This window comes from Carya illinoinensis, chromosome 7 (assembly GCF_018687715.1).
Source record: "Carya illinoinensis cultivar Pawnee chromosome 7, C.illinoinensisPawnee_v1, whole genome shotgun sequence".
Classification (NCBI taxonomy): Eukaryota; Viridiplantae; Streptophyta; class Magnoliopsida; order Fagales; family Juglandaceae; genus Carya; species Carya illinoinensis.
The window spans coordinates 27,405,857-27,424,312 of NC_056758.1; the positions used below are offsets into that span (position 1 = coordinate 27,405,857).

Here is an 18,456-nt window from a genome sequence, read left to right on the forward strand (position 1 = left end):
TAGAAACAGTCGCGAAGATATGTCTAGACCGATTGCTGACATTTCGCGATAACTCTCTTCTATAGTGATTGATTCTGTTCAGTTTCCATTCTAGATAAATACAGATCCTCATGGACTCGATTTTTATCTCAATGACTTATTTAAATAACCTCTAAGATTTTTAGATAAACTAGATATTATTTAGAAATAAATCAATAATTATTTTACATTCATCCAATAATTTCTAATATAAGGATAAGATAAATCTTATTGTATAGTCATCAAATTGTAGACAATTTTTACCTTTAAAGTTCATGTCATCTAAATTTGCATAATATGAGATCTCACATTGTAAGAAACAAGACTGCCGTTATAAAGCCATTCATTAAGAGAAGGCCGGTTCCCCCACATTGGATAACAAATGATTTGTGGCAGCTCTTTTAGCTAACCATTCTCTACTCCACAATATTTACAAGAACCCACTATAATTATACATGTATTTTTTCTTTACAATCGGTACGTGAGGCCGTTCCAAATTCAGGAACCATAAAATATAAACCAACAAATCATATCAGGTTGACCATATTGCCAATTAGTTAGAATGGAACTCATAAAATGTCTATTCAGGAGTCCTAGGCCGGTCACTTTCGAATGTGAATGGGTGATAGCCAGTTGAGCTAGGCATGTGTCCTGAGCCGCTGCTGCTTGCAGATCTCTCAATATCGTCAAGCTCAGCCACTAGAGGAATCGGTCTTTCTGGGATTGAGGGAACTGAAAGGTCTGTTTCCAACATTTTCACAACCTGATCCATTGTAGGCCTAGCATATAACTGTGGATGAGAGCACAGCACTGCAATCAGAACATACTTCTCAAGAACCTCCGGCACACCTTGCTCCGGCATTTCACTTTCAATTACATCTAAAGTTCTCCCTTTCCTCACCAATGACCATGCCCAATCTGTCACAAGTGATGGCTGGCCCTCATTGCTGCCAACGAGAGCCTTCTTTCCACTCAAAAGCTCCAGAAGCACAACCCCAAAACTATACACATCACTTCTCTCTGTCAACTGACCATACAAGGCATACTCAGGAGCAACATATCCCATTGTCCCCGCCACCCTTGTGCTCATATGCGTCATTCCCTCAGGCGTGAACTTTGCAAGGCCAAAATCCGCCACCTTGGCCTCAAACCTCTCATCCAAAAGTATGTTACTAGCTTTGATGTCCCTATGTATGATCCCCGGTTGAGCCCCGGAATGCAGATAAGCCAATCCCCTTGCTGTCCCCAATGCGATCTTCTGCCTCATCGGCCAACTTAGCTTCTTCTCCAAAGGACCAAACAAATGGTCATGAAGACTCCCGTTCTTCATCAGATCGCACACTATGATTCTCTGGTGACCCTCAAATGGAGTTGTGGCGGTACAGTACCCTCTCAAAGCAACAAGGTTGACATGCCTAACACTGGCAATAACCTCAACCTCATGCGCGAAAGTCGCATCCCCTGCAGCAGAACAATTCTTGAACCTCTTCAATGCAACCTCGGACCCATCTGACAACGTGCCCTTGTACACATTCCCATAACCTCCTCTACCAATTATACTGTCCCTAGAAAAATTTTTGGTCGCTTTCTTGATGTCTTCGAATGTGAACCTCAATAAAGTAGTACTATCATGGATCGACTCCAGCCCAGAACCCAATCCCATCTCAATTTTACCGACCTTTCCTCTGTTCTTCATGCTCATGATCAATCCCTCATTTCTTCTTCTTCTTCTAACTCGCAACAAAAACCAACCCCCACCAATCAGGAGCAAAGTCCCGACACCGCAAGCAATCAAGACAACCAAGATTACCTTCCGCCGATTACTTTTGGAGCTCGAGGACGTAAAACCGAGTGCGAAGAGGCACTTGGCGGTTCCCGTATCTGTAGGCCCGTACAGATTGGCGAACGCAGCCGCGTAAATCAAGGGGTATGCCGTGCAGTCGGAGACGTTGCCGACGGAGGGCCCGGTCAGGTAGGAGGCCTGAAGGGTGGAGAGGCTGGTGGTGCAGGAGGCGCAGGGGGAGCTGTTCTCGAGGGACTGATTGCAGCTGGTGACGACGTCGTCCCGGGTTTGCTGGGGGACAATACCCTCGAACTGGGCCCTGGTGGTGATATTCATGCAGCCCCTGGAGATCCAGTCGGTCTGGAAGCCGCAGGAGGATCTGATGTTGAAGCCGGGAAGGTAATTGTCGATGAGAGCTTGGTAAGCGGACCAGCATGACTCGGACGAGTTGAGTGGGGGGAGGAACGAGTTGGTGCGCTGGAGGTAACGGGACTGGACGAGTCGGAGACCCTGGCGGATATCCTGGCACTCGGTGGCGGGGTCCACTTTAGGGCGGTTGGATTGGATGAGCACTTGGAGGACGCCGAAGTCGAGAGGGCACGCATCGGAGTTGTTTTGTTGGGAAAGGGTCGGGGAGGGTAGGACTAAAGCCAAAGCCATGGCCACAACGAAGAAACGGAAGAGGATCATGGGTTTTTGGACTTAGATATTGGCTATGGAGTTTTTGCTTTCGAGGGGGTTGGAGTTGAAGTGTGATGCTTTGGTCAAGCCAGCCAGTTTGACAGTCTCGACTGCTTGCTTCAGACCTTGAGAAGAAAGTGATTATGAGATGAAGAGGCGAGAACGAGAGGGGGCAGTGGCAGCGGTTTCCTAGAAGACAACTCGGGACGCAGGAGAAGCAAAACGCACACCAGAAAAGAAAATTCACGTCAACTGGTCAAAGTTGTTTAGATTTCAATTTTCCTTTCTTCCAAACAAATATTGTTGCTAGATTTCACTTCTATATTGGGTCATTTCTGACGAGGGTAATGATACACACATCATTCATCTCACAGTATATTTTACAGCATATATTATAAAATAAAAATATTTTTATAAAATATTATTACTTTTATAAAATAATATTACTTTTATAAAATAGTTTACAAAAATATTATTAATTTTAAAACATTATTACCTAAAGTATTGTGAAAATTAAAAAATAATGAATGTTTATCATTTTTCTTCTTACAATCATAATTCTTCCCCTTTTTTTTAATCATAATTAACTGCCTTCAGGAAAATAAAAATAAAAATGAAACTCACAATTGATATTCATGATTAAAGTTAGCCCATTTCTCTAAAAAATAAGAATTTTATTACATACAAGCAAAGTTATACCAATACTGATTCTTGGTACTTAAATTTTAAATTAATACTGTTTTTAATAAAATTTACTTTTTATCTAATTACAATATATTAATACATATATTAATTTATAATTGTGATTACAACTAAATTTTTTTAAAAAGTAAATATCCCATTAAAAAGAAAAGCCCAACAAACAATATTTAAATCGCAATTATGGCCAAAAAAAATATTATTAAAATAGCATAAAATGATTTTGGCCAGCTACAACGGCCGGCAATTTGGCAAATCCGTACAGCAACGCCAAAAAAATTTCTTGGCTATTTTTTTAACAATTTTCTTTAACTTTATAGAATATTCTACATCATATATTTTATATTTTTAGTTATTATTTTATATTTTTTAATTAATTTATTTTAAAATTTTGAAATAAATATAATATGTTGAGATGATAAACAAAAACAATCTTTTCTATTTCAAAGTGATAATGGGCTTAGTAGTTGTAATTAAATAGTGGTAGATATATTATTAAAGGGATAATGGCAGGCAATAGTGCTTTTAATTTAAAGGAAAACTCTTAATACTTTCCACGTAAGTAGTATCATGGGAAGCTTCAAGTTGCCAGCTAGGTCGTCAAAATTAAACTTTTCTCTAAGAAGATATTAATAATAATAATAATTAGTTTAATAAAGTTGAAAAGTCTATGCATATCTCTACAGAAGTCATTGATAAACGGCAGCCGATTGTCAATTTCAACTCCTAACTGCTATTAGTCTTTGATCACTTTACGTCAAGAGGATGCTAATGTTCATTTGTTGACAACGGTTCTTGGTGTTTAAAACGTGAGAATTGAATTGGTACTCGATCGCTTTGGATTAAATATGATAAAAAACAAAAATAACTCTAATTATTCCCTATTGATGTCTGATTATTTTTAATGTCACATCATAAAATAATAAAAAATAAGATAATAAAAATCGATCTCATATGGACCACAAAAAACTAAATAGAATTTTTTTTTAAATTTTTATACAAATTTTCTGACTTTAATCTAAATATCTCAAAGTCTCAAAAACAATATTTTATTCCTAAAAAAAAAAAAAACTCTTTTTACCCAATAATTGGCCTAAAATCTATTAAAAAAAACCATAATAACTTTTACAAAAACTAAATAAAGAATTCTTAAAAAGTTATATTCAAACAACTTTTCAAATCTATCTACTAACTTTCACAAATCTTAATACAAAGAATATTTTTAAAAACTCTTATTCATATTTTCCTATGTACTTTCACAAAAATAAAGAAAAAAACACCTCACAATATTCTTAAAAATTCACAAACATTTTCAAGATTTTCGGGTACAATATTTGATTATAGGAATTTTTAAGAATGGTTAAGAATTCTTGGAAAAATTGTGAAATAATTTTCTACTGGGTTTCGTGAAAATAAATAGAAAATTTATAAGATGAGAAGTTGTTTGAATAAAAGACTTATAAAATATCAGCCAAATGTCCAAACTGATTGTGTTGAATGAAGAATAAGTTTGCTAATGCGCAATGGCCACATGACCAGCTTTTGTGATGAGGAGTAGAAGGTTCCAATATTCAATGAATCGGACTGAAATCAATGTGAAGAAGATTCAAGCGAGGACTAATATTCTAACACACCTAAATACTTATTTTGATCTTTCTTTTCATTATCAATTTATAAATTGCTAAGATCTTTTTCATCATTTACGTAAATCATAGATCATGAAACCTTACGCATGCATGAGGAGATTAATTAGGTTGTAAAAATTAATCTAAAACATGATGCAATCTTTTTCATTCCTGAATATTTGTAAAATCTTTTTGAGATTAGGTCCGTTTTGATCAGATGTGTCATGAATGGTAAAAAAATAATTTTGTTTTAATATAATAAAATTTTTTAAAAATACTTAATAAAAAGAAAAAATTAAAAAAAATAAATCTTTACGTACGTGTTTCTTTCTCTTTGCTAGCTCATCATGATATATAACGCTATAACGAATGTGTAGGTAGAAAGTGCGGGAATTCACTATAAAAAAATTGTTTATTTATGGTTAGTTATTTTTTATGAAAATGATTATTTGTTGTCAAAATTATTCTATTTTCATCACAAATGCACATTTTTCTTGTAATAAAAATAGGTTGTTACAATTCCTAAGTTTAATTCGAAGAATTGTAACCCCACCCAGGCGTTTGTAATGTCTAGTGTTTAGCAATATTTATAAGTTGTAATATGTATTTCAATATGTAAATTAAGATATACTTGCAACTCTTTTATAATTATTTTATAAATAAATTAATATACCAGTATCACTTTTTTAAAAAGTAGTCTTAATTTTATATGATTATATTTTATTTTAAATGAAATTATAAAATAATTATAGACTAAACATTATAGGTTTACGATTTTTCGAGATTTAAAACAAAAGTACTGGAAGAAGCCCTCAAGTATTGGTAATTAATAATGCTTACGCTTTCTAAGATAAAACATTGAAAATGGGAGATAGAGTAGCCCGAGAGCCAACCGAGTATTTATTTATTTATATTCCTAAATATTTTTTAAAAATTAAAAAAAATTACAACGTCATTAAAAATACTTTTTTAACCACTAAGTAAAATATATATATATATATATTCGGGACACAAATTCGAGATCCAAATTTGGGTCCAAAGCATTTCTCAATTAAATAAAGTAAAAATAAATAAAATAAAATAACACATTTAGAAAATTTAAAAGACATATATTCCGTAGGGCTGTAAGGTGGTCGGTCCAGACTGGAGAATTTGACTGGTTCTGTTGGTCTGATCCCACCTTAAGTTGAGATCGATCGGTCTCAATCTGTGAAATTTCAATTTCTCGGTTTCGATCCGGTCCCAAGGCCGATTTTTCCGGACTGGACCAACTCAATGGAAAAATACATATTTTTAATTTTTAAATATATTATATATATATTATGTTATATAATAATTGTATAACTAATTATATAATTTTCATCTAACCTATCACTATTAAGAATATAACATTTTAAATATGTAATTACAAATTAATATAAAACAATTACAAATATTATTGTAATTAACTAATGTATGATATCAATTAACTAACATAGCACCAATTCACCATTAATAATTACTAACATCTATGTGTATTATCTAATTAAAATTATTAGATAATTTTTTTTGTAAAATAGCTAAGTTGGAAGTAAATATAAAGCATCTAATATATATATATATATATATTAATTCATCCTAAGAGGTTTAAGGTAAATCGAGAAACCATTGTCTGGAGTTGGTGTTGGATTGAATAAAATATTTTCATTGGGATTTACTTTCTCCCATTTGAATTTGGTTACCACGTTATGAATGAAAGTGAGTATTTATAATCGTGCATATGTTTGAGTTGAAATTTTGTATTTTTTATATATCTAAAATCATTGTATTTTAATTATTTTGTGATATTATTATTAATTTTAGATAGGAATATGGTTAATAAGCATGAATTTAAATTGTGATTTAAATTCTTTCAAAAAAAAAAATTGTGATTTAAATTGGTTAATATTAAGATTTATGTTTTATTTTATAATCAGTTATTTAATTAGATAATAATTTTTCACATGTATAATATATTTTTAATATTTTAATTTTGTATTTTTTTTTTAATTTTTGTTTGTGGCTCTATTATTTTTATAGTTTTTATTGTTTTTAGGCTAATTGCATGCGGTCCACTTCAGAAGAGCTATTGAAACTTGCAATGCGTGTGAAATAAAAAGGGGACAAGTTCAAAATGCAAGGCTAAGAGCCCATTGCCAAGTTCATAATTTAGCTAGAATGTCAAGTTTAAAATCTAAAATAGATTTCTAGATATATTGTTCTACATTAGACTAGCTATCTTAAAGTCCAATTAATAATAAAATATTATATATTTTAATAATAATAATTTTTTTTTTTACAAATACACTTCATATATTAGTTAATAAAGTTATTAACTAATATATGCACTTAACTATTTAACTTCAAATTATTATAAATATACTATTTTTATAATTTACTTAATTATAAAAATAATTATATTTTGCCAACCATTCACCCAACAATAACATATATAAACATACCAATATTTATTCTACCCAACTTTTATATTAGAAAATTGTAAAAACATAAAAATGACATCTCAAAAATTACTAAAATAGTAATTAGAGCTACTAGGATTTACGAAATAATACTAACATTCATGATTGCAATTGCTACATATTTCCAATATAGTCAATAAATATACAAACTAACAGTCCACAAAAATAATTACTACAATCCACTAATTTATCTAAAATAGTCCATTAATTTAGTTGCTACCCAGCCACATGTTTATCCAGCCCACATGTGGCTGGGCAGCCACTAAATATTCAAAATTACATCATTACTACCAACATTAGAGTTAGAAAAATTCATAAGGTGTCGAAGGAGATGTAGATGTCCCCTCGATATCCTTCCTCCATTCCTCAAAAATTTTCCGTTGAATATAGCTAAAGTATTCTTGTTGCATGGCATTCAGGCCACTGAGATCTAGCAACATCATCTTTGCCTCGAATTTCCTTTTTTTTAATTCAAATTTTGCTGATCTTTCTAGGGATGCCTTCAGGTTCGCAGATCTACGCTCTTCCATGGTCGTCGCTCGATCCTCGGTCATTTTAGCCAATGCAGTCTTGATCTCACCATCATTGCCTTCCATGGACTTCCGCTTCCTCTCCCTTTCTTTCTCAGTTTTTTTGCCTGGAGGTCTCTCAACAAAAACCTCTATGTCCTCCTCAGCTTGGTCAATATCAATAATATTGGACACTTTTTCAGGTGATCTTCTCTTCTTACCAAGGGTGGAGATGTGTTGCTGCCATTTTGGTTGGTGTCTCAAGACACCAACAGTGCTCCATTGTGAAATTGGTCCCTACCAACTCTTTGTACAACACCTTCGCCTTCTCAATCTACCAAGGTGAAAGAAATATTACTTAGTTCATAAATAAGTTCATTACATATTAATAATTCAAAAAAGTTTTAGGGTACATACCTTGTTTTGCTCCGTTGCACCACTTGGGTGCAATGACTCTACCTGTGCTATATATGCACAAAATTTATTTGTCAATTTTTGAATCATGGACCACCGATTCATCAATGACCCTTCCGAACGATTGGCAATGTTCGGTTTTTTATATTCATGATAAAATGTGGTAATTCTTTCCCACATTTGCGTGGACTTTTAATCAGTACCCCTTATCGCATCGATGCTAATATTGAGCCAAGCTGAGACGAGGAGGTTATCCTCTTCAACAGTGAAAGATGCACCACGTTGAACTTTTTTTGATGTGTGCCTCTTTTCACCGTCATTTGGAGTTGTTTGGACTACAACATTATCCTGTTGCGTTGGGGTGCTATTACAACCTCTTCCTCCACTTTGCAATAGAGTGGTGAAGAAGGGGTCATCATAAAAATGTTCCTCCATCCTTGAAAAATATTAATATTTCAAGGAGTCAGAGAAGTTGCCCAATACTCAAGTCTTATATTAAATCCTCAGCATCAAGATGCTGAGAATCATAAAGCATCTCAACATCATAATGTCAATCTCATTCCATATATCATTTTATGTCAATATCATTTTACGTATGATCCAAAGGAAAACAGCCCACATGGAGATCAAAGGAGAATTTCATAATTGATACAACCAAGACATTATCATGTTGGCCAGAAACAGAGAGTTTTGAAGATTGAGTTGGTCACTATAGAAACTTGATGTACGTGGTCCCATAGTTTGACAATAGCAAAAAATCAACATTCCAAAATTTCAACTCAATTTTGCTACCATGTTATCTAGTACATTTTGGGATACCAGTAGTGCCTTTTAATTTCAGTAATAATTTAGACCATATACACCAAAAAAGACCTTATATTTCACCTGCTGTATTTTCTATCTGCAGCAAAATTGATGGTGTAAAACATAGTTAATGGAAACATAAAAGTTACAACCAACTCTGAAGTGCTATACATCATATGTCAATTCCACCACTTGTGGTTCTCGTTAATAAAACAGGACTCAAGCATATACCTATGGGGTCAGAACTTTAGGTCTTCTTCCGATGGTTTAAGTAGTAGGTCAACGAAAGGTTTGCCATGGGAATCATTAGGGTGCAGAGGAGGGTTATCATCAATTATAGCAATGTTGTTTCTTGCAAATCCATGCTATTCTAGAGATCTGCCGTTTCCAAACTTCGCAAATGATTAAAATAAGAAGCATCAACAAGAAAATTTTATAGTCAAGCATGGACGCCAGAATAATTACAAGTACCTGTGGGAAGAACATATAGCAATCTCCAACTACAGATGTGACATTGCTAAACACATTGAAGAAAAATTAAACAGACAAACAACACTCCAAACCCAACAATGTCAAGCAACAACCCCAACAGGATGATCAAGCAACGTCAAACAAACATTCACAAACCAAGCACTTCCAGATTTTAAAGGAGAACAAATTTCTCGCCCAAATGCACGAAAAATAAAAACAATAATGCCAACCAACCGTTTACCATTTCATCTACAAAAAAATAAAACCTAAAACCAAAAACTATGCATTTCCCCAAACAGACGGTACCTGTACTGGCAGATTCGTGGAGCCTTCGGTGTGAATCGGGTATCAGAAGTGATGCTGAGCAACTCGACCTGGTTGGGAAAAACAGGGCACGAAATGGATCAAAAAACATGAACATTTCATTGGCAATCGGAGAAGAGGGAGAGAAGAGGGCTGAGTTTTGTTCGGAGGAATACTAACAGAGAAGAGGGAGAGAAGAGCGAGGAAGAGAGAGGAAGAGATACTTACTTTGGACAGCTCGGAGACGACGGCGTCTGCTGGAGAAGGCGACCACTGGACTTGATTCACGGCAACCGCTGAAGAAGAAGGGCGAATCCGAACAGTTCGATTGGGAGAAAGAAAGAGAAAAGTATTGTTTGTTGGGAGAAAACGAGAAAATGAGGAAAAAGGGAGAGAGCGGGTAGTGTAAAAAATAATAAAATACTCTTTCGATTTGGTACAGTTCCTCATCAAATCTGAAGAGCAGCTAACAAATACTGTAGCGTTTATGTTAAACTTTTAAAATTTGGCGAAGTTGATAATAATTAGGCTATTAAGGATGCTCTAAAGCATGGCTATTGTTTAGGCTATTTGGGAAAAAGTCTTTTTGACTTGTGCTTTTGGCTTCACGCTACTTTTTGCAAAGCTGGGCAGCGCACTACATGCTGCCAAGGACAGCAACTTGCTGCAGGGGAGGCTACGGAACGAAATTAAATGCTGCAAGGACTTGCTGTAGCTGCAGAGCGGCAGACAGAATAACATCAATACAAATGACAAGTCGCAGCTGGAACGAGAAGGACAACAACACAGCAGGGAAAGCACGCCTGCAAAGCTCTGGGATCCACGTTTTTTTTTTTTTTTTTTCCTCTTTTAAAGGTGTAACACCTGTCTTTTTTTGGGCAATGATATAATTATCGCTCTATTATAATCTATTTATCATTCATAGATATTTTAAATTTTTTTATTTTTATTTTATTATTTTAAGTATTTTTTTAACATCTTTAATTATTAAAAAAATTTAAAAAAATATAATTTTATTAATACTTACTTTTTTAATCATTAAATAAAATAAAAAATTAAAAAAAATTAAATATAAAAAAAATTATAAATAAATTGTAGTTGAATAGTAATAATACCATTTTCCATTCCTTTTATAGCCAGCATATTTCAAAATTTGTAAGGTTTTGGCCATTTTAGTTGGCCATTTTAGCTTGGCTGATCTTTTTATTTGAGTGTAGCAATGAGATATTTGAACATTAGTTATTGTTCCTTTAACATGGTTTGGAATGATTAAAAAGTAGGACCAAATTAATTAAGTTATATAATAGGTTGAACTTTATATTTAACACATCTTAGGCTGAACTTTTTCATTTTTTTCTTGAATCTTGATTCTTGACTTTATATTTAAATTAATTTTTGATTGATTATTTTTCTAGAAGAACCTTACAAAAGAAATAATTCTACAAGATTCTATTATAGATGATGTGAATGAGTCAACACAGCCTACATAGGGATAAGGTATTCCTCCACTCACACCCAAGGTAACTACTAAACCGAGTATCAGTGGACCACTTAGTGGTAGAGTTAGGTCAATAGAAGCCCTCTAAGCATTGGTAATTAATGCTTACACTTTCTAAGTTTAAACATTGAAAATGGGAATTTCTAATTAGATAAAGTAAAAATAAATATAAATAAAATAATACATTTAGCAAAGTTAAAAGACATATATTCCGTAGAGCTGTAAGGTGGTCAGTCCAAATTAGAGAAACCGACTGGTTCGGTTTGGTATGATCCCGACCGAAATTAAAATCGGTATGATCTCGGTCCATGAAATTTCAATTTCTCAGTTCTCGATCCGATGCTAGGGTGGGATTTTTTCGAATAGAAAAATACATATTTTTAATTTTTAAATATATTTTATATATATTATGTTATATAATAATTGTATAACTAATTATATAATTTTCATCTAACTGATCACTATTAAAAATATAAAATTTTAAATATGTAATTACAAATTAATATAAGGAAATTACAAATATTATTGTAATTAACTCATGTATTATATCAATTAACTAACATATCACCAATTCATCATTAACTAATTACTAATATCTATGTGTATGATCTAATCAAAACTATTAGATAATTTTTTTGTAAAATATCTAAGTTGGAAGTAAATATAAAGCATTTAATATATATATATATATATATTAATTCGTCTTGAGAAGTTAAAGGTGAATCGTGAAATCATTGTCTGGAATTGGTGTTGGATTGAATAAAATCTTTTCAATCAGATTTACTTTCTACCATTTGAATTTGGTTACCACGTTATGAATGAAAGTGAGTATTTGTAATGTTCGTATTCCTTCCCAAGGCACATTCGAGGTCCTCTCCAAATGATACAAAAGTGTATCCACTACAAATAAAGGCGTTGGTTATACGCCGGCAACTATCCAAAAAAAATGCCGCTAATTAATTTGTGGCATTTTTCTAACGGCGTAACTGTCCGCCAATAATGGAGGGTCGCTATTTTCATTGTTCCGATATTTGCGCAAATGCGGGTATTTGTAAATCTCATTAGTGGCGTTTGTATATAATTTAACAACATTTTGTGAAACGCCACCACAATACCTAATATTAATAGTGTTTCTCGAAGTGCCTCCACTTTATTGTTACCATCCCCTAGCATATACTAGCAACGCTACCATAAACGTCACTGTTACTACATTACCAACGCATCATTTTAATTGGTGGCATTTATTTAAATGCCACTAATAGTACGTTGGCGGCGACACAATGAATTTGTTAACGGCGTTTATTCTACCGTCGCCACTTTTTCAAATAGCGGCGTTATAATAAATGCCACTACTAGTAATTTGCCGACTCATCATATAAATTAGTGGCATTTATTTAAATGCCCCTAATAGCATGTTGGCGGCAGCACATTAAATCATTTAATAAACGCCACCAATGACCTAATTTCATAGTGATTATCTAAACGTTACCACTAGTAAAATGCCGGCTCATCATATAATTTGGCGGCATTTTTTTAAATGCCACTAATAGTACTTTGGCAAATTTATTAACGACGTTTATCTAAACAACGCCAATTTTTAAAATAACAGCATTAACATAAACACTACCACATTACGTTGCTAGCACATCATATAAATTAGCGACATTTATTTAAATACCACTAATAATATGTTAGCGACAAATTGAATTTATTGACTGCATTTATCTAAATGCCACCATGAGTTTTTTTTTTTTGTATTACAGCTTATTGTAAACGCCGGCACATTTTTTAAATTAATGACATTAATATAAACACCACTACAAATACATTACCGGTGCTTTGCATTAATTAAAGAAATTTAGGACACACCAATAATATGATATCCCACAATAAAAAATATATATAATATATTAATTAATAATAAATATGATATAATGGGTCATTATTCATATAATAAAAAAATTACAAATCAAAGCACATGAAAGTTCTCCATGGATAATTCTTCTTCTTCACGTTGTGTTTGTCATTAGCTTTAGGACCATTTCTTTCATGGGTAGTTCTTCCCATTTATCCAATAGTTCTTTGAAATTGTTATGCAATTGTTGAGCCTGAAAAATATCAAAAAGTTATACTAAATTAATAGAGAAAATAATATAGGTTAAAGAAATAAAGCGTAGCAAGTTATATATATAAATAGATGGTATATTCTCTAAAAGGGAAAAAAAAAATCCTTGCACAGACCAAATTATTCAAAACTTAGTGATCTATGATAACTTGATACAGTCATAAGCATCATAAGAAAGAAGCTCAAATATGTGCATATAGTTTGAGAAGCCTATATGGACCAGAGTGCATATTAAATACCTTCTGCCTTTTCATTTTGAAACAAGATGTGATAATCATGGGAGTAATATTTTTAACCTCTATGTTACTCGATAACTACATAATGAGTTATGTAATCTTGCTTTTACATTTTTTGAATGACCTGATAGTAGGTTAGATTGAAATAAAAATATACATAGCTAACTACTCATAAGAAAATTACCATAGAAAATAGGATACTGATCATTAAAATGCATTGTTCTGTTTTGGATCAAGAACCTCCAATAGAGTTTAAGCCAGATCCCCATGCACATCAGAACCTGTTTTGTCAATCTCATCCAGCAGCATGACCGGATTACAAATTGCTACTCTCTAAAACAAATTCATGAGTAAGAATAATTTATGTCTAAGTCAATCTCATTAAATTGAGATTATTAAATAAAAGAAGGAAAATAAAAAACTGAATATTTGATCAAGACTCTCCATGGTAAAAACCATCCATATAGACACCTTGCATCTAGATGCCCAGAACTATACATGGTCCAAAGATAGGATCTACTTATCCTCGCTAAACTGTCAAATCCAGATAACTTGTTCATGTAGAATAGGTCCAACACCAAACTAAACCAGGTTTTCATATAGCACGTGGATCTATTTCTCTAAGCTGTATAATTCCAAATATTGACAAACGAAACAAGATTTATGCAACCACATTCATCCATAGGCAACTATCCAAACAAGTAAGATTTATTCAGTTTAAGTTTAGAAAAGCCTCTTCCAAACGGTTGATTGAATTGTAATGAACCATAACTTCTATGGTGTCAATGAATGCTCGATTGAATGGTCACATATATATATATATATATCTATATATATATATATATATTGCCAAAACACAAAAATATGGTCAAATATTCTTCATGTAGCATTCATTTTTTCCCCTTTAAATCATGGTCTGAAAGGTCAAAAAATTGAGGGAACCAAAAAGGTCAAAAAACAATCGGTGTCACGTTGTTTTTGGATTAACGCTGAGGAATTAAATTGATGGCGTGAAGAAATTATTGGTGTCCAGCATTAATAATGAATTAAAATCAACACTTTACAAGAATATTAGTACCTTGAATCAAACAAATAAATATTTGGGATAGCTGCTGCAGAAATATAACCAAAAAATTATATATCTAGTTGTTGCAGAATATCGGAACCTTGTGACTTTGCCACTCGCCCAATGACAATCATCTTCCTTGCACTTCCCAGCAGCTTTAACCTACAATAGAGATTCACTTTAAATAATTATAGGCTATAAACACATAATAGCAAAACAGAGGCCATGGTAAGCATAGCAAAATAGAGTTACGTACGACTGGGTAGTTTGCAGAATATCGAAACCTTGTCTCTGCCACTCGCCCAATGACAATCATCTTCCTTGCACTTCCCAACAGCTTTAACCTACAACAGAGATTCACTTAAAATAATTACAGGCTATAGAAAAATTATAGCAAAACAGATGCCACGATAAGCATAGCAAAACAGACTTATGTTGGACTGGGTTGCTCTGTTTTTGGCATAGCAAAACAGAGTTACGTTGCCTGGCTGTTGGGACGCTATAGTTGGGCGGTTTTCATGGTATTTCTGACGTGAGACAACGTCGGCTTGATAGAAAGAAATTAGTGAGAACAAACAAAAGAGGGAAAAGAGGCCATGCCGGCTTGACAGCAAGATATTGGTGAGAACGAACGAAAGAGGGAAAAGAGGCCACGCTTAAGTTTATGGGAGGGATCGACAAGTTGCAGCGGGTTAGGGTTAATTAGCAGTGAGAGAGAAATTCAAGTTTTCCTGAAAATTTGACAGAAGTGAGGTTGGTGCTTAAGTTTTCATTCGTTTTTGTTGTGGAAATATTTTGAGGGAACTTATATATGGCTATACGTACACATGCCCCACGTATGTTATTAGCCTTTTCTTTCCTTATTCGGCCTCTTTCCTTCTAATATTATGCTTATTCAGTAGTACTATTTCATCCAAATATTTCTATCCTTTCTATAATTAAAATATATAATATAATATTTTTTATATTATATATAATTATATTATATAATATATATAATATTATTTTATTATATATATATTATATAAGATAATGTTATTATAATTTTATGTCTATATAAAATATATGTAATAATAGTATTACAATATTAAACATGATAATAATGTTATCATATTTATTTGATCATATGCTTTAAATATAATATATACATTAATAACATTTTAAAACTTAATAAATTCTCAAAATATTCCTTTCGATAATTATATTAGTAAATTGGTAATACTAATTTATATTAGTATATAATGTATATTAATTATAATTTATACTTTATGGTCATATAATAACACTCTAATACTATTAGTAATATACTTTAAGTTTATATATAAATTATTATAGAAATCACTATAGTATTAGTTATACTATACTATATATATCACAATTGCCGCGGCAACTAACAACTGTCGCAATAGGTAGGTATTTCAAGTGATATACCAAATTGACAAAAAACCATAAGATGTTTTGTAATCGGTGCTATTTGTAACCAAAATTCACCCCTAGGCTAAAAAAATTAAAAAATTCATCAAATACTCTTATATGTTATAGTGGGCAGCTTGGGTTGATATGATTAAATAAAATGAACGGAATTAGCTAGCTTGGTTCTATTGTGCATCTGTTTAATTAAGTTTTTAGGATAAATGGAAATTTCACATGTTTATATAACTGTGATTCTAAATTTGGATTTTGACTCTATACTTTATCGGTAATCAATCAATGGAATATTTCCCGTGTGGAGCCCGCTTATTAAGGAGGAGTCTGGTGCACTCGTGAGAGGATCAGTATAAAGTGACTCTACACTTTACCATATTCAATTCAATATGTCAAGTGTTGAGCCTGTTAATTGAGGGGGTCTGACGCACACGTGAGCGGAGTGTAAAGTGACTTTATACTAGGGGTGCTACCCGCATGGTGCAGGGCTGGGGCATGACCCCCTCCCCGCTACCGGGGGGTGGGGTTGAAACCACACCCCGCTCAACCCAATGTCTAAAATTTTTTTAGACCCAAATTATAATATAAATTAAAATTTATACGTTTAAAAATATAAACTTATTAGAGTTGTATTTTGGATTAACTTGAATTCAACTTCAAGTTTTTAACAAATTTTATATATCTATATTCAATCAGCCCCCACATGGGTTATTCCATGCAGGGCGAGGCGGATGGGGGTGGAGTAGCGGGGGGTGGGGCCCCGCCTACTATATACTCTATACTTCCCAGATTAAACTTTTCACATTGTGCATCAACGCATCCACAGATCAATGCCTTCACAGATCAACGTCCCTTCAATTTCCCTATTTCAACCATCTCCTCCACCTTAATTCACATAGCAAACCGATAGCAGTGCAAACCAATTGAACAATCCTCTGTTTTGTACCCTCAAAACAGAGTAGTCCATAGCTAGCAATGCAAACCGATCGATAGTCGTGTTTAACTTCGCCCCCTGCAGCTGCAATAGAGATTGTCGAAGAACTTTGTTATGGGTTCATGCATCCTTGGTTTAGATGTGGTGTAAACTCCAATTTTATATTACATGTTTGATCAAGTAGTGAAAAATTACATCTTCTTGGTTTGTAGATAAAAAGCATTATAGATTATTTATTCTAAAAAAGATAAAGTGATTATTTGTATGAATCATGTGATCTTTTAATGAAAATGCCTAGTACTGGGATTGCAGTAGTCAATATGTAACACCCGAGTCCAATGCCAAGTTGTTTTCAATTTTTTTTTTATAAATAAAATGTGTGAAAATACCATTTGAGTTTTCAAATATCTTTTTAAAATATAGACTATGGGCCTACAATCTTTATTTTGGTAGTTTATGATTTTACCTTGGGTTTGATAATTAGCACTTTAAAAATCTTTTTTATGCCAGAGATAATCTTTAAACAAGCTCGATTATTAATCTTTTTATGCCCAAGATACTCTTTAAACAAGTTCGATTATTATTTTTGAGTTTGAGTTGAGGTCCAAAATTCAGGAAATTAGAGCCTATTTATTTATTTGTTTTCATCACTTTATTTTCAAGGGTTGCACAAGTTCACACACAGCCCCATAGACTCCATGCATGCTTATATCACTTCTGTTTCCCTAGGGTTTTATTTTTTTGGGTTCCTTCATACACTACGGTTAGATTTGGCCTGCATGAAGAAACCTCAAGCCAGCCAATATCCCTCTACGTACTGAGCACCCACCCCCTCATTCTCCCCCATCGTAAGCATTGCGAACCCACCAACTAGTTTCAGAACAGCCCTTCCTCCTTCCACAGCCACGCAAAACCATAGCACAGCCACGCAAAACCAGCCCTTCAACTCCAATCCGTCGATTAGCATCAGTTAGAACGGAAAACTCATGCGTGTGCCGAGATCTCCACACAAAACCATACTGCACAGCCACGCAAAACCAGCCCTTCAACACCAATATTCCGTCGCACAACATTAGCCCAAACGGAAAACTCGTGCATGTGACGAGATCTCCTCCATATGACGGAAGCCACTAGGCACTGCCCAGCCACCATGTGACCTAGCCGAACCACCCAACTCATCCTGTTTATCCCCTGTTTTTCCATATCCGAAACAGAGCATCCACCTCTCCTTTTTGCCAAGCACTCCGACCACCACACCGAGAGTCCCACCATGTCGAGACCCCACATAAACCACCACCTGGAAACCCTCGACCTCCCGGTCCGTCGCGTTTCACTGTAAGCTTCATCATCTCTTTCCCTCACGTTTC

The 18,456-nt window shown here is 33.6% G+C and overlaps 2 protein-coding genes and 1 long non-coding RNA gene across 3 annotated transcripts; all 3 read right to left on the bottom strand.

The window, feature by feature from the left end:
- Nucleotides 1-344: 344 nt before the first annotated feature.
- LOC122314716 (probable LRR receptor-like serine/threonine-protein kinase RKF3) lies at nt 345-2,744 on the bottom strand. The gene has a single exon (XM_043130270.1). The coding sequence runs from the start codon at nt 2,489-2,491 to the stop codon at nt 599-601; it is 1,893 nt and encodes a 630-aa protein (XP_042986204.1). The 5' UTR covers nt 2,492-2,744; the 3' UTR covers nt 345-598.
- A 4,695-nt stretch (nt 2,745-7,439) lies between these two features.
- On the bottom strand, nt 7,440-10,349 carry LOC122317051. Its single transcript, XM_043133951.1, has 3 exons — nt 10,034-10,349; nt 9,809-9,876; nt 7,440-8,147 (listed from the first exon to the last, which is right to left on the bottom strand). The coding sequence occupies exons 1-3, from the start codon at nt 10,253-10,255 to the stop codon at nt 8,111-8,113; spliced, it is 327 nt and encodes a 108-aa protein (XP_042989885.1). The 5' UTR covers nt 10,256-10,349; the 3' UTR covers nt 7,440-8,110.
- A 4,172-nt stretch (nt 10,350-14,521) lies between these two features.
- On the bottom strand, nt 14,522-15,494 carry LOC122314882. The gene is made up of 3 exons (XR_006243898.1): nt 15,161-15,494; nt 14,987-15,074; nt 14,522-14,892 (listed from the first exon to the last, which is right to left on the bottom strand). It is a non-coding gene; the product is annotated as an uncharacterized LOC122314882 (long non-coding RNA).
- Between the last annotated feature and the right edge of the window lie 2,962 nt (nt 15,495-18,456).